Here is a 24,190-nt window from a genome sequence, read left to right as displayed (position 1 = left end):
AGGGAGGATACGAGGACAAGATCGACGATTTGTGGCATATTGGCGGTGCTCGGCTCTTTGGCACCACCCAAATGCTTCCAGGCTTTGGACCTCGAAGTAAGTTGACTAATGTCTTGTGAGAAGTGTTCGGATTACTTCCAATGACTAACACTAAGTTAGATTATAGTTATATGCCTCTTCTACGATCCCCATCCGGGTTTCCTTATGTTACTGTGGATCGTTGAGACTTTACGTGGTCCCTGCGATTCATCTTACGGTTCCCGAGCCCGTGGATATCTTTGAGTCACAAACTGCACAATATTTCTCTGGAAACCGTACTTAGTGTTACGGGAGTTAGGAGACTTTTCCGAGGAAGGGGATATCTGTAAATCTTTTACTGGCGGTCTGTGGTGGAGACGAGGCTTGACGTGGGGCTAGACCTGCCTTGCCCACGATCCTAATGCTACATATCGATCTTAAAGCGGGCTTGAGTTGAGGGGCATATTCCCATGGATTCTGCGAGATAGATATGAGGGTTTGATTTGAGGGCTTGGCTTGGTGCTGTGGTGGGTTGGCGGTAACTGTATGAATTGAATTGCGCTTGCTGTCTTATAACATGATTGACTCTGTCTGAATGTAATACACTTTTAGAATCATTACCGTAAGGCTGTGCGGCTCGAGGTTAATGGTCAAATGCTCCCGATATTCAATGTGGCTAGACCCTTGACGTGCCGAATGTGATAATCTATGTGGCAGTTAACGTATCTCAGAAAAATCTCACAGTCTGGTGAGAGTTTATGCCCTAAGGCGCGAGAATTCTAGAGTCTCCAAAGTGAAAGTAGAATAGAGGGATTATCGAAGTTTGTTAGGTAGGCTTCCTTGAAACTTCACGCGAGATGAAATGCTTATGGAGAGCGATACTAACTTGTGGCCTCCTTTCGCCATTCAATCATCGTCAATCGGCCTGGTCCTATTCATCGCTTATATTCGGACCCAGAGTAATATCATCTTCACGGCTTCATTCGTTTTATCTTGGATGTTCAAGCACGTATATGATCTCAGGGGCTTATCTAAGTGAGGCCCTTTCTATCTAGCTTGGCTTAGAGACCGCGAAGATCCCTAATTGGCAAATGATATATCTCCCACCGCTTCAATAGCCTTTGAACAACCGTTGAAGGCAACATCAGGCACTACTTTTCGTAGTACACTGCCTCGGAATAAACATAAAAATGTTGAAAATTTGGATATCTCCTCCCCCAGTTGTTGAAACCCAGCAAACCAAAAAAAAGGAAGATGATGTAAATATTCTCCTTTTTAGCTTTTGACATTCAGTTCGCCCACTGTAAAAAATGATGTATATGACGATGAAGATGATGAGTTTCCCGCTTTAACCCCCCATGCCTTTGCCTTTCTCTAGAAAAAAAGAAGAATGATGATGATGATGATTCAGAACGCCGACCTTTGCGTGAAGTTGAGTAACGTCAAAGCCTGTTGGTGGATGGCTAGGTAGGTAGTTTTAATTTTCTACGAGGATTTGTAGGTTTGCTTGGGGAAGGGGTATCTGTTTGATGGAATTGTTAGTTACGAATTCGGAAGTATGGGAGTGGAAGTGGAAGTGGGGAGATGGAAATAACTTACGAAGGGCCCAATTCTTGGATACTCAATCGAGCCAGCCACTGGCCGATATCAACGCTCGCTTCAAGAGTCTTGCCTTGGACGAGACCAGCGACGAAACCACCAGCGAAAGCATCACCAGCACCGTTTGTGTCGGTGATCTTGGAAGGGTCGATGGCGTGAACGGAGTACTCCTTAACGGTGTCCTGGCCCTGGATAGCAACGACGGTGGGGAGAGTACCTTGGGTGATGACGACGATGCGGGGCTTCTTGGTGTTTTCCTTGGGTAGGTTGGAGATGGCCTTTGCGATTCCAGGAATGTCGGTCTCGGCGACGGAGAGCGAGTGCGAACGTGCATAGGCGGCGGCCTCGGATTCGTTGCAGATTATGTAGTCCCAGTACTTGGAAGAGGCGTCGAGGGGGTCCTTGAAGAACTCGGCGATGAAGGGGGCGCTTAGGTTGACGATAAAGGTCTTGTTGTTAGCGGCGGCTTCCTCGCCAAGGGCTTGGATGGCTGGGGGGCAGACTGTTCTTCGTTAGCCTTTATACTCATAAAGATGAGGAGGTAGGGAAAAGAGAGAACGTACCGGTGAAGTGGAAACCACCGACGTAGTAGAACTCAGCGTTCTTAACTAGCTCCCAGATCTTAGGGCTCTTCAAGTGGTCGAGATCGTAGTGGTTCGCGGCAGCAAGATCAGTGCACAAACTTCGGTTGTGGCCAGTGATGATAGCACCACATCGTCCGGTAGGGTGCGTGGGGTCGACACGGTATTCCACTCGTAGGCCGACCTGCTTGACGGCGTCACGTAGGATATCGGCGTACTTATCGTTTCCGACACCTCCGAGGTAGACGACGCTGTTGGGTGGTAGGATATACGAGGCACCACGAGCGGTGTTTTGTGCGGCACCACCGGCAATTAACTTGGCGTCGTAGTTGTTAAGTAGCTCCTCGTAGAGCGGTAAGTGCTCGGGGGAGGCTAGGATGGCATCGTTGTCTTTGAGGTTGTACTTCTTTAGTAGGGCCTCGTCGCCTTTGGCTTGGATGTCTGTATTCGTGTGTAAGTGTAAGCGCCGAGCTCGGTATATGCGGTAAAAATGTTTGTAGATATGAGACTTTTTATGATTCTAGATATTGTGACATAACATAAGTCCGATATAGACCTCCTTCTACCCTTCTCTTGTATAGGCAAAGCTGCAATGTAAATAGTTATATCTTCTATACCAGATTATTCTTTTGCTTGTTCAGGCTTTCACACCACTCGGCGCGATTTTGCTAAGGCGGGGCTTTTCTCTTTCCATCTCGGAGCTCTAATTGAACTCAATTGACGGGGAATATTATGATAAACATACCGAGAAGGGGGTTCTCCAAACACAAGAGTGCGTATTCCTTGTTAGCAGCCATTGTAGATGAGAAATGCCGTCGTTTAGCGGAGTTAGAAGGTGATAAAAGGTTCGACGATGTTGTTTTTAGGAGGGGTCCTTGATAATTCTTATTCTTATTTTGGCGGGGTGAGATTTTATTATAGCAGAGCGGGACAGCGGCACGGGCAGTAGAAAAGGATGTACATCTAGTACTAGAATAGGTGGAAAAGGTACATGTACTAGTGGGGTTATAGTAGGACCGCAGCGCTTTTGAGATTGTCCGAGGAATCAATCCGGAGGGGAGGCAGGTGGAAGTGGGGAACGGCATGTCTGTTCTTGCTTCCTGCTTTCTTGCATCCAAAGATAGGATTTACTCTTACATGAAGGTAATAAGAAATCGATGGCGTGAATATTTAAGTGCAATACCTGAAGAGGATATCGATATGATTATACAAATTCTTGAGATTTAAGCTTCTTTAAGGCTGGTCTTAGACTACATGTACGTATTAAGCGGAGCCTGACCATCGTATGATATCATGCCCTACGAATACTACATTTAGATAAGAATGACTAACATCCATGCGGTAGATAGCGAAGGCGGGAACTTGATGATTCCATTATCGACTTTGTCACGCGAGACATAACCGTATATACCTGGGTATCCTTGAACTTCCTCTTTTATGAAGATCTTGCCCATCTCTGCTATTCGCAATGAATATACCAGACACAACCTTGGAACCAATGGATTAGAATATTTTTGCTTATTTTTGGGTATTAAATAGCACGAGTTTACTGCCACGTTTTACCATCCATCGTAACTCTTCGTCGACTTCACGAGGCGAAGCATATCGCACGCAAAAGGCATATGATATATGTGCAGAAAGAATCTGAATGCCGGGTACTTCCCATTGAGTCCTATCTCATGTCGTGAACTCGCCAGTACCTAGAGAGATGCAAAGTGCAAGCAAGTAAAACTCCAACCGCCGTGATGAACCATGACCTGGAGAACCCATTTTACTCCTTCGTCTTCTGGGTACCACGTAGCAGACCCGTCCGTCTCGCCGCAATGAGACCCGCCTTTTGACCTTGTGCCGCGTATCGAGAGATCGTGGAAGCTTTACCAATATGTTGATGGTTACCCTAGTAATCTTCATGTCAGTATAACCATTGTCTCCACCAAGAATCCAATTTTACTTACACCACCGTGAGGATGGTCGACAGGGTTCATGGCAACACCACGAGTCTTGGGCCAGCTGTTACGCTTGACAGCGAACTTATGCTTAGCACGCGAAGCCTTAAGGAGAGGCTTGTCGGTTCGGCCACCACCAGCAACAATACCGATCATTCCTCGGGAGCTGCTGCTGACAACCTTCTTGGCACCGGAGGGGAGCTTGATTCGGGTCTTGCCCTCGTCGGGGTTGTGGCCGATAACGGTGATGTAGTTGCCGGAGGTTCGGCCGAGGGTGCCTCGGTCACCAACCTTCTCTTCCACGTTCGAGATGACAGTACCCTCAGGAACGGAGGAAAGAGGTAGGACGTTTCCGACGGTAAGAGCGGCGTTCTTGCCGGCGTAGATGAATTGGCCGGTGTACATGCCTTCGTTCGCGATGAAAGTCTCGGTGATCTGCTTGAACTTGTAGGGGGATCGGAAAACAACGCGGGCGAGAGGAGCACCACGACCCGGGTCGTGGATGATCTCCTTGATTACACCTCGGACGTATCCATGTCGCTCAGCGAAGTCGAGGGAACGGAACTTGGCCGGGGCCTTGCGTAGACGGGTGGTGGCGGCTAGAAAGAATTAAATGTAAGTCGAGGCAGTTCGTTTCATCGTGGGAATTAAATATCGATTTGACTGTGATCGATGCGAAAACTGAAGAAAGTTTGCGGCGTTGACTTACTGAAGATACCACCGTGACCCTTTCTCTGGTTACGAATCTATTATTGTAATTTCATTAGTGACGGTGATTCGAATGGGTAATTGAGTAGGGAATTAATATCGAACATACCACGCGACCCATGTTGGCGGTCTATTTTGCGTAATTCGAGATGTTGAAGAGAGAATGGATAAGTTGGGGTGTTTGGGTAATTGAAGAAATTTAGAAAAGACGGCCAAAATTCGAGAGCCGACAATTTTCCCTTGCAAGAAAGAGTTTGTGTGGGTTGCGCCTTGCTGTCTGACCCTAATCGCTTGGGGTACGTATTTTTTGTGGCGTGGAGAGAGCGGACCCTTTCATATGTGGCTGACACCAAGTGGTCTGTTCACCGAGTTCTTGTACAGTACAATGAACTTATCATTTATCAGTAGAATGACCCACATATTAAACTGATGGATTCAAACGCAGTAACGACGCGCCCCAACCCCTGCGCTTTCTACCTTTGTTCGCGCTTTAAGAAACCTTGCAACTTCATCTCAATTCCTCCATTAATTTCGTTAATTCTATCATCACCAATCTCCACACATCATTCAACTCCCTCAAGTTCAACTTCCCGCCACTTCCAACGAGCTCTCATCATCTCTTTTGAGCTGCAGCTGGAGAACCTCTTGATTATTCTTCTATATTCATTCTACATACAATCCGACCAATCACTTGGTATTTCTTTTTGCGAATTGATTGCTACTCATCCTCGATTCTCGTTTGCCAATACTTCGCTGTCGCCTTTGATCCTCACAAGGCTCGAGGCGTCATCAAGGCAAAATGGTGAAACAACACGCTACAGATTTCGAGAAGATTATCAATGCTGGTAAGTTAATCGAGTTCATGATTAACTCGTAATCGTTATAAAGGCTAACGCTCGTTTTAATAGGCCGAGAGCGCAAGAAGAATGAGGATCTAGCCGCACGAATCTTCAAGAGAGACAACCAACGCCGATCCAGCGCACCTGCTGCCGGTTCTCTAGCGAGCCGAGTCGGTGTGAAGAAGGTACGATACTAAGGGCTAGTTGTGCTGGCGGATATTGCTAACCTATATCTCTGTTCAGCGGCTATCGTCTGCAGCGCGCATACCGACCGGCGATATTAACGGTGAATGGACTCACGACCTTCACAGTTCACACAACAAGAACGCGAAAGCGCAACGAGACCCTAACTCTCTAGCATCGCGAATTCACGCTCCCGGTACCAAGATAGCCCGACCTAAGAACTTAGCGCGCGATACCCGTTCGAACCGCACAGCCCGACTCGCCAATGCCTTTGAGCGCACAACCTCATCACCCGCTTCAGCGCGACAGCTTAACGTACGACAACCCCCGACACAACCTTCAGGCCAGGGCATGACGATCCGAGGTCTTGCAGGACCGTTCGCAGTGATGGCTCAGAATTTCGCGCCGGGAACTACAGCTGCCGATATAGAAAGCGCTATGACGCCGGTTGGAGGTCTAGTTAGCAGCTGCCGCTTGGTTAAGACCCACCCTCTTGTGATCGCGGAAATCGTTTTCGAGAGCAAGGAGGGCGCGGACAGAGTAATTCAGACCTTCAACAACCAGACGGTAAGCGATTTCCCCTAAACTTGCCCTATATATAAGAAGCTAACTAAGCAATACAGGCTGATGGCCGAACCCTCAACGTCTACCTAAAACCCGGCGGTCCCTACAAGCCCAACCCTCCTACCGGACCCCGTGCCCAGCGCAACAACGAATCTCGACCCGGTGGTAACAATGTTGTAGTTGACGGATCGATGGGGTTTGACGATGTAATGGACACGGATACGCCCGACACCAGCTTCTCAAATGCGAACTCTAGTTCCAGAGGCCTCTACAGTGACACCCTAGTTCCCAAGAACCAATCCAACGGTGCGAACGGAAGTAACAATAGCAACAACGGTCGTCGAGGTAGAGGCTTCCGGTCGGGTCGATAGGATCCCCAGCCGCAGCCGGAAGAAGACGTCATCATGGTAGGCGAGAATAACGCGGAAAAGGTTTACACGTATGAACGTTGGCCTGAGGATTACCCTTATTCCTGGGCTTCGCCGTACGATGAGGAGAAAATGGCGAAGGCGTGGACAGAGGGGTGGCCGGAAGATGATGGTTATTGGTAAGAGGGGGATAGCATTCCATGATCCACTACTAGAATTTTGGCGGACGTGGAAAAAAGGCAGACCAATCCCTTCCTATTGGCGTTCCGTTACATGATATTTTTTTCTTTTTCAGAAAAAGAAGGAAATCAACCGCACTGCCGTGGAAGGACTAGATATCCCAGAAAGAAAGTCCAAGGGTTATTATAGACGGAAGAGAGAACGTCTTCGGGGATTCATATATTCCTATTAAGAAGGGAACTTAGGTAAACCAGTTAATGACCTAGGTGGTTTATTAGTTTTGTACCAATACCAATACAATACGTCTGCATTTTATGATACCTAGTCCTTTAACATGTTGCGCGATGAGAAAAAAAAGTGATCTAGGTTCAGGAATACGATTCTAATTTTACCACAAGACTGTCATTTCTAGCGCTCTCAACAGTACTCGTAGAAATACAAGACACGTACGCATAGCACAAAAACACCAGCAAAACGCATCAGTACCAGTATCATGAAGTTTCAATACTCATTCAATCACTCCGCTCCACCCCGCTGTCTCTTTTTCCCTCACCTCTTCATAAGTAATGTTTGCCCATCCCTTTCCCACACCATACACAGATATCAACGTGTTGAAAAGTAGGGAAATGCAACGTAGCCAGCCAAGTTATCCAGGTATGCAAATAGGTATAGTTAGAGGTTTCTAAGTGAGTAAGGCAATGCACGAAGGTTAGGTAGGATGTAGGTACTGCTAAAAAAAGACAAAACACAAAAGCCTCCTGTCGTCCGTCCGTACGTCCGCGTTAATCGCGATCGATCGACACCTTCCCCTACCTCCTTACTTCCATCCCGCTCGCGTCATTCCGTTGCCGGCCAGCCTGGTCCTCGCTGACTCTTCGTCCGTCCTTTGGCGCGCTTGCGCCCAACCATCCACCCTATCCATAACCCCCGCGCAGTCCAGACTAGCAACAGCAAGTGGACTGTCCAGTACATACGTAGGCTAACCTAGCCACCTCCCCGAGCCAACCATATACTCGATAAAACAAAGAAAAGTAAAGCCCAGACCCGGCGTTAGAACGGAAGGGATGATGAATTCCTCAATCCTATCCTTCCATACACCGCTTCAGCGTCCAGCTCGTCTCCGCGTAACGTAGGGTAATCAATCTCCCTAGTCCAACCATTCCTCTCGGAAATCCTAGTCGCGGCGTCAATCGTGTTTCTCTCCAGCGCGTTGTAGGATTGTCCCTCAAAACGTTTGTTTAAGAAAAGAGAAGGCATGTCCCCCTTTCTCCCAATGCTAATGTACGCCCAGAATGAACATCGACCTCCAACTGTACTTGGTGTAGCGAAGCGGGAAAGCGAGAGCGAGAGAAATGAAACTTTTGTTGGGCAATCTAGATTGCACCCTATGTTCTGTGGGTATCATACATGCCTGTAAACCTAGGCGCCGGCAAGCTGGCGTGAGAGCCATAGCGGTAACCGGGAGAGGTTTTATTGGTAGTGTAGCCGTTACCAACCAGGTCGGGATCTAAAGCAGATCCTAGAAGCCTGGACTCTCCCGTAATCGAGGCCGGCTTCAATAATTCTAATATAGAATGTGATATACGGGTCCGATAGTGCGCATTGTCATCGTGTAGAATGTCTTCATGCCCACGGACTTTGGCCGCCGCTACCACCCATGAAGCCTTCTTCAAGTGTTCTCTCTTCCAAATTGCGAATAAAGTCTCGGTTGCTCCTAACGCCACCTCTTTGTGACCTACTATCTCTCCTGCCAGCTACCCTACCTGCTCCGGGATCTGTAAGACCTATTCCTTCGGCTGGTGGCGGGTAGTAAGCCGGGCTGGGCTGTAATCTGATGGGTTGGCTCGGATCTAGATGGCTAGCAACCCTCTGGATGGCTGCAGGAATACCACTCTGTTGTTGGTCCATCGTGGACGCGCGTTGGCGGCCCGCTCGAACCGTAGCTTGTTGGTATAGGTTCGGCTGCGGAACGGCACCGTAATTCGCAGGTGGCATTTGTGCGGGTGGTTGGCCCATAACCATTGATCCGTACGGAGACTGTTGGGCGGAATAAGGAGGCGGTGCGCCAGGGTGACTTCCTCCAGGAGTATACAAACCATTGCTACCGTACATCGAAGGCTGTCCGTGTGGAGCAGCTGGGTATTGGCCAGCTTGCATCGCGTACGCGCCTTGCGCGGCAGCCTGAGCCTGGGCTTGGGCTTGTTGCGCTCTCTGCTTGCTAAGTTCGGCAGCCTGCTGTTGCTGCTGGGTTCCAGGAGCCGGAGAACGGTTGAGAGAGCTGGATTTCAGATTCATCGGTGGCACAAACGGACCAGTAAATTTCTGCTGTGTGATGAATGGATGGAGTTTCGCCTGTTGAGGGGACCATCTCTCCAAGGGGCTGATAGTTAGCAAACCTCGTACGAAGTCAATGAAAGCGATTCGGTTATTCATTTCTAGACACCAAGTTAGCTGGGCATCTTAGCCTACCAGGCTCAGCAGATCATTCCTACCTCGATCGATTTCGCTTTGCTTCATGTTCTTCCTCGGCATCGGGTACGACTTGATTATCTCTGGGAGCGTGCTCGCTTGAAAGTACTTCTTACTAGGTTGTTCTTTCGTTCCTCGCTCCCTTGAGTATTGCTCCATACTCTTGAGATGGTACGTCTTTCGGCCAAATTCGTCCTGTCGTTTTTCGAAGAAATCGCCAGCTTGCTTGCCAACTTCGATCATCCAGTTCGGCGGGTTTCCAAGCATCTCGACGATTCTGGAGACCTGGTTGTACTCGGACGAACCCGGGAACAACGGCAATCCCAAAAAGAGCTCGACCACAATACAGCCGAGCGACCACATGTCTATTGCCGAAGAGTACGGGAGGCCTAATAATACCTCAGGTGATCGATAGAATCGAGACTGGATATATGTATACACCGTCTGCCTCTCGTCACATGCCGAACCAAAATCGATAATCTTGATGATTGGGCTTTCGAGATTTTTTAGCAGAATATTTTCGGGTTTCAAGTCGCAATGTATTAATCGCGCCTTGTTGAGGAGAGCAAGACCATTCAGCAGTTGCTGAGCGAATACACGAACGAGTGTCGTACTGAGACCTCGGAACTGATTCTGTTTGATAAGCTCGTAAAGGTTGACGCTCAGAAGCTCGAATACTAGGCAAAGATGTTGTCGGTGTATAAATGTATCTTTAAGTCGAAGAAGGTGATGATCGTCATTCTTGTCGAGTTTCGTATTCAACTATAGAATAGTTAGCCAGACAATATGAACCACTTTGCTGCTTAGGTCTAAGTCATACCAAGTCGAGGACAGACACCTCCATCATACTCTGGTTGAAATAGGCCGTTCTATTTTTGATAACCTTGACAGCAACAACTTCTTGGGTCTTCAAGTTCTGGCACTTGACGACCTGTCCGAAGGTACCCTGTCCAAGGACATCTAATATGAGATATCGATTCCTGGAAAGAAAAAGTCAGCGTAGTCCGAGAGAATAAAATAGAGAATGCGACGTACTTGTGTCCGGCCTCTTCCGAACCCAGGATATCGTTGACGTATAGAATATAATCGCTATCTTCATTGTCATAACCATCATTCTTCGTCCCCTTGCTTGGTTTTGTCAACACACGGCGCGGATTGCGGGAGGATTCGTATTTGAAATTCGGATTACATATACGGTAGGTCGCGGGAAGATGGACGGTAAGAGCTTGGAGAGGCTGCAACAAAAGATGATTAGAATCGCTACGCCGGGGGAAAAATACTTGATGGCAAGTCTTCATACACTTATGAAACCTCCTTCCGGGTTTGCGCGGCGGAACGGTGGTTGGTGGTTGACCTTGGGTCGTAACTCCGTCACGGCCCCGACCTTCTTAAACTGGGGCACCGGTCGTTTCTCGACTGGCGCATTGATGGTGGGCTGGAGCGCTCTTCTTGGCGATTTAGGGTCATTAGCATAGGTACCATCCAAAGGTGGCACACCGGATGACGGATAATTCTCCTGGGAGCCTGCATAACCCCCCAGCGGGGGAAGCTGAGAGTTTTGTCGGCTGTAAGAATACGGGCCTTGAAGCTGGTATTCGCCTCGGGTAGGCGACTGTCGCTGGCTGTGGGACGTCGAAAATTGCTGTTGGGCTGTAGCCGTCTTAGGTGCGTAAGGCGATGTTGGTGATAGTACTTCCATAGGCGAATACCGCTGGGCCGCAGCTGAAGGCTCGGAAGGTGAGTGAAGGTTCGCAGGTCGGCCACCAGAGAGGTGAGATTGGTGATGGGGACGCATGGGGTATTTGACACCCCCGTAAGGGTCGTGGACGTCCTGCATAGGGACGTCACCATTCCCATCGCGTAACTGCGGGGTGGTGATGGGCGAAGTCGCGCTTTGTTGCGAAGCATGCGAATTCATCGTACCCTGGTATTGATCATATTTAAAACCGACAGGCGGCTGAACTTGAGTAGGTGGCTGGCTATATTCTCTACCCGGAGTCATTTGATTGCCACCATTATATCTTCTAGAACCGCCGGCGGCGTCGGAATAGCCCTGCCATTGATCCATGGCGTCCGGGCGGTAAAAGAGAAAGAAGCAGCAGCTTCAAGCGGGGATTTTCGATGGGTGAGGCCGTTTTGGAGTACAAGATAAAAATTGAGGGGAGGGTAAATACGATATGGCCAATTCGGAGCCAAGAGGATTGGTTGTTGTCGTCCTTGGTTGGGTCCTGGATCAGACGCGCATTAGCAAAGAGTGTGGAGCGAGCAAAGGCTCACTAGAATGCGGGCCTAGCTAACCGGGTCAACGTTGCTTGCTGACTTGTTCGAGTGTTAAGACTAGGAAGACAACAACAACAAAAAAAGAGTAGGTTGTCCTTGAATGGGGGAAGTAGACAAAGGATGACGAATGGGTGAAGGACCTGCGGTCGTACCCAAATGCGATATTGCAATAGAGAGTAGTAGTAGGTAGGTAGGTAGGTAGGTAGATGGGTACTCGGTATTGCAGTGTAATGTACAATGGGTGAAAGGATTTAGGTATTCATGGTGGAGTGTGAGAGGGTCCTCTATCGACACAACTAGGAGGGGAGTTCGGGCTGGGCTGTGCTCTCAATACCTCGTTTTCTTCCACAACCTTCAGCGAGGATGCAACAGAGTGCAGAGCTGAGGAAAAGGTAAAGGGAAAATTAAGAAAAAAAAAAAAAAAAGGGAAGGGAGATAGATAGATAGTTAGAGAGTGAGTAGCGTACTGGTGGTAGTATGTAGACGCAAAAAGTTGTGTCGTGAGGTTTGGGGATTGGATGGGGGTACGTCAGTCCAAGGACAAGAAAGTGTGAGAGGCTTGTTCGGCTCGCAGCAAAAAAGAGAGGTGATGAGGGACAAGATAAGGTCCCACCCAGTACATACATGTAAGTAAAGTAAAGTTGCCCAGCTACATGTAACTTATCCAGGTACTGTACTCCAGTTAGGTAGTGGTGACCTACAGCAGAGCTGGACCCTCCCTGGAGTTTCCCCCAGGGAACATAAGGTTACGTTGTTTTGTGGGCTTAAGGTTCAATGCAGTACTTACAAATGCGCGGTTATTTGCGTTGAATTATTTGTATCTCTACGAATTGGGCTGGGGATAGAAATTGGGTACTAATTGGAGGAAGGCGCCTGAGATCACTGAGATCACTGGGATCAGTGAGGGGGAGATCACCTAACTTTAGTGTAGGTACCGGGCAATGACCGCAACAAGGCGGGGAGGGATTTCAAGTACTGTACCCACGTCGCACGAAGAAGCACGGATCACATAAAGGTAGCGGGTACGTTAAATACGTAACGTCCAACGCATGTATCTAGGTACAGATGTACGTATGCATCGACTGAGACGTGAACGATCTCTTCAATGAGTCAAACCACCAATTCCGGTCATTAAAACTTGGTGCTATTTTCAATGATGTACATGCCTACCTACACACGTGTTTATATCAAACAATCCATTTAATTACTTATTTATCTAAATTATTAGGTAATTAAGGAGATAAATAAAAATATTAGGCATGAAAAAAGAAAAAGCAATATTTAACGACGATAATTATTCCTGACTCAACAACAGCCTACTGCATAATGTGTAGGTGCCTAGGTGCCTTGGTTAAATAGCCTAACACCCAGAACACCTAAACACCGACGTACCTATCAAAGCGAAGAGAAGCGATGAAAATCCAAAACAAACATGATGTTGCGTGCATTAGCTACAGTACATACAGTACCTTTCTGTGCGAGTGTTACAAACCGGAAATCAGGTGTATCTTGTGCCAATTGAGATTTGCGGGATTGCACATGAGGAATTAGGATTGCATCTGTAATAATAACAATCTACACTTGACGATATTTATTTCTGTTAAAATTCCCTGATAATTGTCTAGCGATATCAGCATATTTATTTAGTGGCGTCAAGGAGCTGCATCCATCAATTTGTTCATGCGATAATATCAACCAAACTTGACACCGCCTTACAAAGACATCTTCTACCAAGGAAAAAAATTAATATGCCTCGACAAAAAAATAAACTGGCCGAAACCGAGCACGTGTCTACGAAAAACAAAGAACCGACCGTCCCCGAGGGACCATTTATTTTCAATTCAAAAATCTCAAAACGAAAGGAGAAAAAAAAAAGATATCTTTGTAATTATGTAACAGGTACCTAGGTACGGTAGCTTCGAGATACCCGAGCCGTATCCCTCGAAGATAAAGAAGTTGCATATTGATCAGATCTCACAATTTTTAACACTATGAGGAAACCGGCGTTTCGTAATTCGCCTCTGAGGCGATTTAAAACAACTAAATACAAGCCTAGCTACCTACCTACGTATGCCTATCTTACATACCTTATACTACATACATGCTAGGACAAGTCTGGGATACAACACAACCACGATAATTAATACCTACCTACATAATATAGCATAACGTGATTCCTCCATCAACCAAGAATCAGCATTTCCTTACATCCTTTCGCCCCGACAATAAATCTGTATCTCCGGCCAAGCGACCGATTCGATCTCCTGATGATACTAGAATCAGCAAGAATGACTAAGGTTAACAAGCAAACAGCGAAGCGAAGCGGTATGAGTGGGCGCCCTTAAAGGGGTCGTGCCAGACTGTCGCCATCTTATAGGTAGCTAACATAGATTAGCCCAGAGCTAGCCGAAACAGACCATCAACTATTCGACGGTTCTCTCATCTCTGGCACACAATCATCCGTCGATCTGACTGCGAAAATACTACGCTCTTTCTACCAGCCCGGCCGGTGGCGCCAAAGCGCTCCGACTATCTGATGCACGGTTTGGAGAAACCCGTCCATCATTCACTGTTTACGGATACATACTTAGAGTTGGATTCTTGATGAGGCATGATATCAAATTGTAATTCCGAAAGACAAGATTTATTCGGATTTAATTTCCCCTAGGTATGATTAATCAAATAAGCAGGATGTAACAAGAAAAAGGATCAAGTGAGGTTGGGCACGATCGCAACGCTCCGAGCCCAAATGACGCCAGACGAGCAAGGGGGCGTTTTTTTCTCGTCATCCCTCGGCCGGAGATCTTCATCTCACACACACCTCTTTTTTAGAGCCGAGAGATTGTTATCAACGAATAGTAATATATCGTCGCAATTTGCTTAAAATATTAGATTGAATGTTATTGATTCCAAAGCCAAAAGTTTACCCGTCGTACATACATATCTAAGTGGTTAAGACAGAAAAACAGGAAGTATAAGAAATAGAGTATTAAAATATCGTTAGCTCCCAATTCTCTGATCGAGTTACAACTATTTACTTAGGTAACCATAGCATGCGAATCTACAAAAGCATCACAAAAAGCTCCCAAAGTCACTTAGTTTCATCAAGACCGGCTTACCAACATCTTGAAACCGTTACAAATTATAAACATCATCTAGCAACTTATCTTTGTGTTGTCATCTTCTTTGTTCACGAGCTCTACAAACTGGTGGTCCTCTTTTGTTTATGTCCAACCAGATCGCTCACTTAGGGACTAGATACATCCATCCACCTAGTTGGTGTCCCCCCTTTAAAGAAAGAAGAGGTATCATTGCAGCATCACCTCTTCGCTTCGTCTCTTTTTTCCCTAGCCAAAACGAAGAAAATTTTGTTTGTTTCCCCCACTGGCCATTGAGAAACCTGCTCCTACAAGCCTTGAAGAAAGGGGGTAAGGTAAGTAAAGCAAGCGAGGAAGCACCGTAATCCTCGTTAAAAAGCCCGACGCAACAAAAGAAGAAGTGAGGGAAAAAATCGCCTTGGCTATGTCAATAAATGCTTGTGGAGGTATCAAAGAAGAAGCGTCAAGGTCAAGGAAATGCTGCCAGAAACTTTTTCTTTTCAAAACGGAATCAGACAACGAGACAAGCAAGGACCCAGAGATTTTTCAAGATCCTGAGCTAAAAAAAAATTCACCACAAAAAAACCCAGCAATAAGAAGAGCAAGAAAGATAAAGAGAAGTAGAAGTAGAGAACAGAAACTGGAATGCATCGATCTAAAGAGAAAATCCCCCACCCCCCTGGACTGAATATGGCTTACGTTCCCATCGAAAATACCTATGGGTTTCGTCATATTCATATATGCGCCCATTTACCGAGCAACCAAACCAGGACAAGAGAAGATGTTGCTAACGCATGCATCTGAAGGGCCTCCTTTCAACCAAATGCTCCATTGATAAAACCGACTGCCTCGTATATCCATTAACCCTGGTATCCAGGATAGCCGCTGTTGAAGCTCTGAGTGGGCGGCGGCTGGGTCCACGGCTGGTTAGGGGGTTGTTGGCCACGTCCATAACCTCCAGCGCTTGGTGGCCCTCCGTATCCCATGGGCTGAGCTCCGTAACCCGCGGGCGACTGAGCCGGCGGGCCAGCGTAAGGCTGCTGCTGACCACCGTACTGACCTATTGTAGGTGTTAGCAAGATAGCTTAGATAGAAACGAGCCAAGATATGTGTAAGTACTGACCTCCGTACTGGGGGAAGAAAGTCGACGGTGTGCCAGGGTATGCCGATGGCGGCTGAGCGCTCTGAGGACTAAAAGCTTGTTGAGCAGGGTCGAATGCACCTCCCGCACTGCCCTGTGCGTTAGGAGTCTTGTCTTTACCCCACTGCCATATTGTCAATAAAATTCTGCTTTGGGGCCATATTAAGGAGTATGACTTACGCTGCACTTCAGAGGTCGTCCGTTGACATTGTATCCATTCAATTGGCAAATTGCCATGGCTGCATTTTCATGCGAGTCCATCTTGATGAATGCAAAGCCGCGATCGGCCTGGAATCGCGACTCAGTGACGTAGCCAAAGTTCTGGAAAAGAGGCACGACATCGTTTTGGGTCGTGTACGGGGTCAAATTGCCGACGTAACAAGTGGTCTGCCAAGCGGGTGTCTGGTTGACGATCATATCGTAGCTCTGAATTCCGTGGGTCGGGAAATGGTGGTGACCGTAAGGGGTAGTAGGTGTCATGCCCATAGCCTGCATAGCCTGCTGTTGTGCCATTGAAGGCTGCCCCTTTTGGTTGGCCCAGTTGCATCGAATCGCGCGTGAGCCTAACCACTCGCCGTCCATCGAACTCAAGGCCTTTTCAGCGTCGGCGCGGTCTCTAAAAGCGACGAAACCATAACCTCGGGAACGGCCAGTTTTCATATCCCACATGACGCGTGCCTCCGAGATGGTTCCAAAAGCTGAGAAAGCCTGCAATAGAACTTCATCGTTAACTTCATTAGATAGATCACCAACGAAAATGTGGAAGTGGCCTGATGTGTCTTCCTTGCTGGAAGTGTTAGATTGATAAGCCCAATTAACTCGGATCTCCTAAAACATATGTCAGCCAGTCGTATTTATTGTCGTCGGAAATGAATTCGCCTTACAGACTGGTGGACGCGCCGACCATTCAACGTCTGCATAGCACGCTCAGCTGCGCCGGGGTCGTCGTATTCGACGAAACCATAGTTGTATCCCTTTTGCTATATCGTGGTTAGCTCATCCAAACAACCTATCGCATAGCTGGCTCTTGACCAATGAAACAATAGATATATGTAAATATACTTCAAGGTTACACTTACGTTCTTATCAGGGATGATCTTGACGTTTTGAACGTGACCAGTAGTCTCGAAAATCTGACGCAAGACATCCTCTGTGACACGAGGGTCAAGACCGCCGACGTACAGGGCGCGCTTGTTCGGCTCCGGTGCGGCACGGCGCGGGAAAGGACCACCGCTACTCGGAGACATGACACCCTTATCAACAGCCGACATAGGAGACGTGATAGCGGTGGGGATAGGATTGGTGTTCGGCGGGATATGGAGGGGAGGAGGCGGCATGTGAGCGGGATTGGCTTGGCCATTCTGGTTCTCGAAACCAGGCGCGCCAGCATTAGGCTGGGGCGGCGGCGGAAGCTGAGAAGGAGCTGGAGCGTCGGCCATTGTGGTGAATGCCTAAAAGCTTTGCGAAAATATTGAGGTAGGTTGGTGAAAGGCGAAACGCGATCGTCGTGCAAAGAATTAAATTGTTGCCGAGGATGCGACAAAAATTAGGCAGGTAAAAAAGAAGGTCGATGGGCGGAAAAAGAGGGGTCCAGCTTTTCTAAATAAAATCGGAATTTCGTATCCCAAATTTTTGTTGACTTGGGAATAATCGTAGCTTCGTTCAGATCGGTCGTGAACAAGAAAAGTCGAAAAAATGGTTGATAAAAGGGGCGGGGTATTTGAATAATTGATCCTATTGTCTCCAAGCTCTTAATGTTATTTTTCTGAATTCACAATCGCGCTGTCGTAGTTGACGAATCTAATGGTATTGTTGCAAATATCAGGAGAGAAATGCGCAATAGCGAGTAGTAGATAGAAGGACGGAGAGCTTGAGAGGAATAATAGTAGGTATTTTCGGATGGAACCCGGATCGAGAGTGGGACGCCGTTACAATGCGATTCTAGACGAAGATGCGCTGTAGAAGAAAGGTCTGGTCTGGTCTTCGCGAACCTAAGGACGGAAAAGGCCACCGACTGAAAAGATCAAGTTGTGATCAAGAACCAAGAGTTGAAGTTCACCTTTTTTTTTTCTGCAGCGTCGGCGGGATGTGGGTAGCGGCGGAGCAGGATCGTGTATGCAGCTGCACCGGCTCAGGGAACCGACTGGCAAATGAGGAAAATGGAAAAAAAAGTGAACCTTTACCGAGGAAAGAAATGACGAGGACGGTGACGAGATATGACAACAAAGACGAGAGGAAGAGAAAAAGGAAACTGCCTTAAAAGGAGGAGTCCCCCAATTTTCAACACACGGCACCGGCGATATGTGAGATTTTCTACACACGATACGGGAGGATGGAGGAGGGAAAGGAAAGTAAACGGGGTCCAGCAGATGCGGCGTGGGATTGGGTTTTTTTCAGTAGAGTTTGATGGTTAGGGTGGAGAAGCCTTGACAGGAAAAAGGTGGAGACAAAACGTATCTTCTCTTCATTAAACGGCTTCGCAGGTACCTTCCTAGGTACTTAGCTCGCACATCTAGATAAGTACCTAAAGTTAGGTACCCGCTGAGCTGCCAAGTAGTATTGTAGTACCTCCCCAAGGCCGCTAAAATGGCGGTTGCTAGGCCTCAAAATAGTGGTGGGGTTAGGTACCTGGAAGTAGTTGGGAAGCTTGCTAAGCCACAGATTAAGCACCTAAAACACTGGTTAAATCACAGGACGGGTACAACTTGCAGTGAAGAAACAAACGTGGGGTGATTGATCCATTGTTCAATTCAGAATCGCATGTGCGCACTTCCCGCCTTTCTTCAACTTAAAGCACCTCTTAAGATTGCCAATTCGGGTAAGCATGTAACTACCTAGGTAACCTATCAAGAGGATCAATTTCTATTTTTTGTACTTTCGTTTCCCTTCTTCAATGTTATTTTCTTACACCTTATCGGAACTTCCGATCAATCATTCATCATCCCTGTGGCTTAAAGAAACACATAACCGATAATGTCATCAAGTACCTTAAGTATCTCGGATGTAGTTGGTTATATACGTAGATTATTTTTGCAAGATGATGACCCCATTAGGTTGCTGATCTAGCTTCTTATAGGCAAGCAGTATATTACAGGGCCGCATATGATGCATGCAGTAAATGCCGTCGTCTTACACCACATACTGCTTTAATTAGGTATTTAAAGAACCACAAACCCCAACCGTAATTTCAATTATACCACGAAAAGAAATCAACAATTCAACAAATAGGGTCTTGTTTGATGAGTAAGGACCTGAAGACTTGAACAAATAAAGACAGTAAGAAACAATTGGTTTCATAGAATTGGTCGAGATGCGCAAAACGAGCTGTCTAAACTGACAGGTACCAGTCTAAGGTTATCAAAGAACGTCTGCGTATCCTTAAGTACCCCAAAAAGTAATAGGTAATCTTCTATACCTACCTAAATCCATAATCACGACTCGCTTAAAGACGCCAGATATCCAATTACCACTATACAAAGTTCCTACGTCAGTCGAAACTACGAAGCTTACCAGTGGTCGTAAGGCGATTAACTCGGGGGCCAAGCCAATCCCATTAAGGTAGGTCTTGTAAGCTTCATACGGTCGTACCGAGTTAATCTGATCCGTTGAAGTACCAAAGTATTTCGTATATTTCTTGATAAACCTACATATATATTATTAATCCGTCAACTTGCGCCTTAACCACGTAATTATTTCAACTGAGGTCCCTACATACATGTATACCTACATGTAGATATACTGTGCGTGTATACAAGCCGGTACATAGATACATGTACCCAGCATTCGATGCTTTAATGTTTGTGGGGTAATGCTTAAGCTCCAGGGCTGCAGCCACTAAGTTTAGGTAAGCATCTACACAGTACTTAAGTATAATGTACAGATCCATTCATTGAATGTTTGTCCAAAGTGGGGCACAGTGTCTGTGCTAAATCTTGTGGATCTTACCTTTATCATCGTCACTGCGAATCTCAAATCCAAATCACAAATTCTAAACATCTAACTTATATTCCTATTAAACAACCTTTTTGTTCTCACTACAAAGAGGATTATAATCTAACTTACTTATCTACAAATTATTCCATCAAAATTTCGGCCATCGCCCATCATTTATCGAAGGCGGAAATATCACAAGAAGCGTTGAACGCAATGGCGGCTTCAAACCCACCCCATCCTTTACAGGTCCTGGACCAAATGTTTAATGAAGTCGTAAGTAGTCCAAATTTGAGTGTTGAATTGATCAAAATGACTGACGAAACTGCGCAGCTGGTCCAAACCGGAAAACATCTTAGAGCGAATATGAAAGATGGACCAAAGAACGCAAATGCAAACACAACGCGCACGTCCACAGTAGATTCGTTGACAACGTACCACTACGCCCTAGACGACCTTGAGAGTGAGATAGTACGTATTCTTCTCCATGTGCATTTTTGATGCCATCACGCTAACCCCATCCCCAGACAAGAGCAAAGGCCGTTGTATTAAGAGACCTAGAGAAGCTTCGCGCCGCCCGGGCTCCCCCTCCGGCGCCGGCGCCAGCTCCTACTCCAACTCCAGTTCCGGCTCCACAGCCTGTAGCACCTCCGGCGCCAATGATGGAATTACCATCATCAGCGGCGCATACCATGAGCGCCCCAGCCTTTGCTCCTAAGAAAGAGACAAAGGGAGCCGCTCCGTTTCCCGACATGGGCATGGGTATGTCGAGCGACAACATGATCGATCTAACTTCTTCCGAGAAGAAACCTTCACCTCGTGTCGCACCCGGCGCTATTAGACCCCCAGGAAGACCAAGCCCTGTAGTTAAGCATGATGTGAGGCCCTCGCCAAAGCAGGCACACAAGCCGAGTCCGAAACTAGCCCAGCCTGCTAAAGTCACACCCGTTCCCCCGCCGCAAATCCCGCGCCTGCAAAATCTCCAGCCTCCCCAGCCGCCTTCCATAGGACCTGCGGCCACAACGCAATCTCAATCGACTGCGCCAAATGCCCAACCCGCAAGGACAGTCCAAGCCACACCAGCGGCACAGGCGGCTCAAGATGCCACAATCAATGCCACACTCGTGCCCAACAATGCTGTTGGAGCCGATACCAATGCGACCGGTGGGAACACACTCAACTTCACAGATATGCAGTTCTCCCTTGCGCCACCCAGCAATGACGCACCAGGCGCCCCTCCGGCCCCCATGCCTGAGTTCGACTTAACAACCTTCGCGCCGCAAGGAAGTAACGATATACTGTCCCTCGATAATTCTAAGCCTAGTAACACCACCGCGGCCCCTCAACAACCTAAAGAGCAGGACAAGACCGACTCAAGCAATCTTGACGACCTGTTCAACCTCGATAGTAATAATGGTGGGGACAACATGTTCGACCTAGGAGGTGGCGGTGCTAATGATAGCACTTTCGACGACATGATGTACTTCGATAACAACGATGCAGACATGTCGTTCGACGAAGCTTATTTCTTCAGCAAATAAGCGACCCAGCAATATACTCCGCCATGTTACGGGGGAGATATGTTATACCATAAATTAGAGCGGATAACCAAAAGGGGTTTATTTTTACATCATGATACCCCGATAGCGAGGTTCACTTAGGGCGAAGCTATTTCTTTCCCTCAACCAGAATCAGACCAGGATCTTCGGTATATCGGATCTATAGCGAATAAGAAGCGAGGATCAGGAAGATTATACGGAAGGAACCTTAGAAGTCACCATTTAGACGATGACGACAGCGCAAGCGGCTCTTAGAGCATATACTATTACCCCATTTACCGTATTAAGTTATTGATCTTAAGCTGACTCAGATTTTAAGTTATTAATAGTGATATTCGCACCATGTCAACATATGGGTTTTTGATTATTAAGATACGAGACTTCTCACGATAGTAGGACTTTATGTGGATCTCAGGCGTAATGTATATCTGAATTGTAAAGTTGTCCTCTACTATTCGATAAAACATGGATCGTAAGCTGCTTCCAATGGAGAACACGCTACACATACTTGACGCAAAGTGCGATATTACGGCGGAATGTGGAAGGCCGTTCGTGAGTATATACAATAGTCATTAAACTTAAATTCTATGACCAATAGCAAGGGGGTATTCAAACTACCACCAACCCAACCCATCATTAGTCCGCTCCTCCGATAAACCATCGACCTATGCCACATGCCCTCGTATCAACCCTCTAAATCAGTACCCATATATACAAATCCGACCCCCTTTCCATCTATATACAAACACAATCAAGGTCCCTGAGTGACCTTAAACATCGGCGCCAACAAATCCGTCACATTCGGGTTCCTCAGTTGACTCCAATCCGTATCCAATAGACCCCATCCCTCATCCGCACCCACGGTACCCTGGCGTACGTAATACGAGCCCTGGACAGCCCAAAGCGCCCATTCGCCGTCATTACCCGTGACGTAATCACGGAGGCATTGGAAGTACGAGTTATCATCGTCGGACAAACCACTGTTCGGACCGCCTGTCATGCCGAAGCCGAACTCGGATAGGATGAGCGGCGCAGTGTAGTCTTTGTCCTGCTCGAGAACGAAGCCGTCGAATAGACCGTAGGTCTGCTTTAGTAGGTCACAGTTTCCGGAGGCTATGGCGAAGGTTACGGTGAAGGAGTATGCGTGCCACTCCCATACGTGCTTGCCCTGCCACGCGCTCCAGTCGATGGTCTTGTTGACTCGGATGTGCGTTAGATCAGTCGCGCTCTGGGTACCGCCCATGATGATCAGGAGTTCTGGGTTGGCGGTGTGTACGCGTGTTGCGGCTTGCGTTAGGAAGTTGTACCAGTCCTCACGCCCGTTAGTGCCTTGTAAGAGCCATTCGCGGATCTCGTTGCGTAGACCCATTCCGATGACGCCCGGTTGCGAGATCGACCACGTCGCGATCTTCTCAAGTCCATCTAGCCATTCCTGTGTCTTGAAGTATCGGCTGTTCATATCATTGTAGCCGAACCCTTCATCCCACCATCCATTGCCATCGTCGATGCCACCTATTAAGTTGTTAGTTGAAATCATCTTTTAAAAATTAAATTTAACTTGGTTAACTCACAGCACCAGCTCGCCTTGCTGACATGGTTATCCAGGATAGTCATAACACCCCTCTTCCAAAGCGCCGCAATAACAGCCTCATAAGCCGCACGGGTGGTAGCGCCGTTGACGAATGAGTTCTTCTCGGCAATCTGGGAGTACATGTTGTTCATATCCTCAGTGGATACGTTTGCAGCGCCGGCAGCAGCCACAAACGAGTCCGAAATGAGGACATCCGGGTTGAGAGCATGGTCGATAGAGTACGTTAGACGCACACAGTTGAAGCCCTGTTGCTGAATGAAGTCGGCGATGTAGTCGACAGATTGCTTGTTCAGACCCTCAGGGATGTTAACCTCTTGGTGGCCCGCCCAGTTAATACACCGCAACTTGACGCGCTGGCCGTCGGCGTCTAGAATCCATCGCGACGAGGTTGAGAGGGGAAGCTTCTGGCAGGAAACCAGAGCAGCCGGAAGCACAACGGCGCTCAAGGCCGTAAAGAGCGGTAGTAGCTTCATTCTGAGATATGATGTGAATGTATCGACACTCGGGGAGAGAGGGGGTTTGAGTGTATGTATACGGTAGCACCTTGTGAGCTCTATATAAATAGAGTAAAAATATGTGCCCGTACGACGGCAGCGAGGAAAAGAGTAGGACAAATTAGCGTATGACCTTATACCTTGCTCAAGCTGTTATTATTAACAGGGTTACTGGTGAGTCTAGCAACACGGCCGTACACCGAAAAGCCACAGAGCAAAAGGTGATCTGTTGTGCGGACCAACTTTCTATTATAACAACCAGCTGGGACAATCACAAGGAAGGAAAACGAGAGGAGAAACGCTAGTTTCGTTAAGCCCGACGGTATCACGTACAAGTCAACGGACGGCCGCGATACACGGGTCCTTCGGCCGAGGAACTCTGAACTCTTAACAACGGAGGACCTGACTTACCTGCATATACCTACTGACCTTCCTGATATAACATATGATGACCAACGCAGCGCGAACCAGGAACAAACATATCGCCACGAGATCGGGCTAGGCCGAGACCCTCTACGGCACTATATCCTTGACGTGTGCCTGGTCCAATGGGACTCGGGTTACCCCCCCAAATACTCGGAGATCAGGTACGGGACCCATCACTCGTCTTAACGCAATATTGCCTTCTAATATTGTTTTCGT

The 24,190-nt window shown here is 47.5% G+C and overlaps 7 protein-coding genes across 7 annotated transcripts; 2 read left to right on the top strand and 5 right to left on the bottom strand.

The window, feature by feature from the left end:
• Nucleotides 1–1,288: 1,288 nt before the first annotated feature.
• Nucleotides 1,289–3,694, bottom strand: F4822DRAFT_11387 (Ribokinase-like protein). Its single transcript, XM_051452499.1, has 4 exons — nt 2,944–3,694; nt 2,181–2,639; nt 1,618–2,119; nt 1,289–1,540 (listed from the first exon to the last, which is right to left on the bottom strand). Exons 1-4 carry the CDS (start codon nt 3,281–3,283, stop codon nt 1,504–1,506), a joined length of 1,338 nt encoding a protein of 445 aa, XP_051319173.1. The 5' UTR covers nt 3,284–3,694; the 3' UTR covers nt 1,289–1,503.
• Nucleotides 3,300–5,088, bottom strand: F4822DRAFT_384517 (60S ribosomal protein L2). Its single transcript, XM_051456533.1, has 5 exons — nt 4,962–5,088; nt 4,854–4,890; nt 4,154–4,743; nt 3,544–4,095; nt 3,300–3,481 (listed from the first exon to the last, which is right to left on the bottom strand). The coding sequence occupies exons 1-4, from the start codon at nt 4,971–4,973 to the stop codon at nt 3,970–3,972; spliced, it is 765 nt and encodes a 254-aa protein (XP_051319172.1). The 5' UTR covers nt 4,974–5,088; the 3' UTR covers nt 3,300–3,481; nt 3,544–3,969.
• Nucleotides 5,089–5,248: 160 nt separating this feature from the next.
• Nucleotides 5,249–7,321, top strand: F4822DRAFT_384511 (uncharacterized protein). Its single transcript, XM_051456532.1, has 4 exons — nt 5,249–5,697; nt 5,761–5,876; nt 5,935–6,441; nt 6,498–7,321. Exons 1-4 carry the CDS (start codon nt 5,652–5,654, stop codon nt 6,807–6,809), a joined length of 981 nt encoding a protein of 326 aa, XP_051319171.1. The 5' UTR covers nt 5,249–5,651; the 3' UTR covers nt 6,810–7,321.
• Nucleotides 7,322–8,609: 1,288 nt separating this feature from the next.
• On the bottom strand, nt 8,610–11,873 carry F4822DRAFT_439516 (kinase-like protein; the record flags this gene model as incomplete). Its single annotated transcript, XM_051462647.1, has 5 exons — nt 10,756–11,873; nt 10,491–10,690; nt 10,276–10,435; nt 9,479–10,217; nt 8,610–9,421 (listed from the first exon to the last, which is right to left on the bottom strand). Exons 1-5 carry the CDS (start codon nt 11,521–11,523, stop codon nt 8,610–8,612), a joined length of 2,679 nt encoding a protein of 892 aa, XP_051319170.1. The 5' UTR covers nt 11,524–11,873.
• A 3,734-nt stretch (nt 11,874–15,607) lies between these two features.
• On the bottom strand, nt 15,608–17,669 carry F4822DRAFT_11241 (uncharacterized protein). Its single transcript, XM_051452482.1, has 5 exons — nt 17,054–17,669; nt 16,859–16,954; nt 16,155–16,802; nt 15,957–16,098; nt 15,608–15,893 (listed from the first exon to the last, which is right to left on the bottom strand). Exons 1-5 carry the CDS (start codon nt 17,411–17,413, stop codon nt 15,694–15,696), a joined length of 1,446 nt encoding a protein of 481 aa, XP_051319169.1. The 5' UTR covers nt 17,414–17,669; the 3' UTR covers nt 15,608–15,693.
• Nucleotides 17,670–20,120: 2,451 nt separating this feature from the next.
• On the top strand, nt 20,121–21,445 carry F4822DRAFT_423862 (uncharacterized protein; the record flags this gene model as incomplete). Its single annotated transcript, XM_051460051.1, has 3 exons — nt 20,121–20,180; nt 20,238–20,375; nt 20,432–21,445. The coding sequence occupies 3 exons, from the start codon at nt 20,121–20,123 to the stop codon at nt 21,443–21,445; spliced, it is 1,212 nt and encodes a 403-aa protein (XP_051319168.1).
• A 646-nt stretch (nt 21,446–22,091) lies between these two features.
• Nucleotides 22,092–23,859, bottom strand: F4822DRAFT_11213 (glycoside hydrolase family 5 protein). Its single transcript, XM_051452481.1, has 2 exons — nt 23,035–23,859; nt 22,092–22,975 (listed from the first exon to the last, which is right to left on the bottom strand). The coding sequence occupies exons 1-2, from the start codon at nt 23,525–23,527 to the stop codon at nt 22,215–22,217; spliced, it is 1,254 nt and encodes a 417-aa protein (XP_051319167.1). The 5' UTR covers nt 23,528–23,859; the 3' UTR covers nt 22,092–22,214.
• Between the last annotated feature and the right edge of the window lie 331 nt (nt 23,860–24,190).

Source organism: Hypoxylon trugodes (assembly GCF_022578975.1).
Source record: "Hypoxylon trugodes strain CBS 135444 unplaced genomic scaffold F4822scaffold_1, whole genome shotgun sequence".
Classification (NCBI taxonomy): domain Eukaryota; kingdom Fungi; phylum Ascomycota; class Sordariomycetes; order Xylariales; family Hypoxylaceae; genus Hypoxylon; species Hypoxylon trugodes.
Note: the sequence above shows the minus strand (reverse complement) of the source record. Positions and strands in the feature narration are given on the sequence as shown.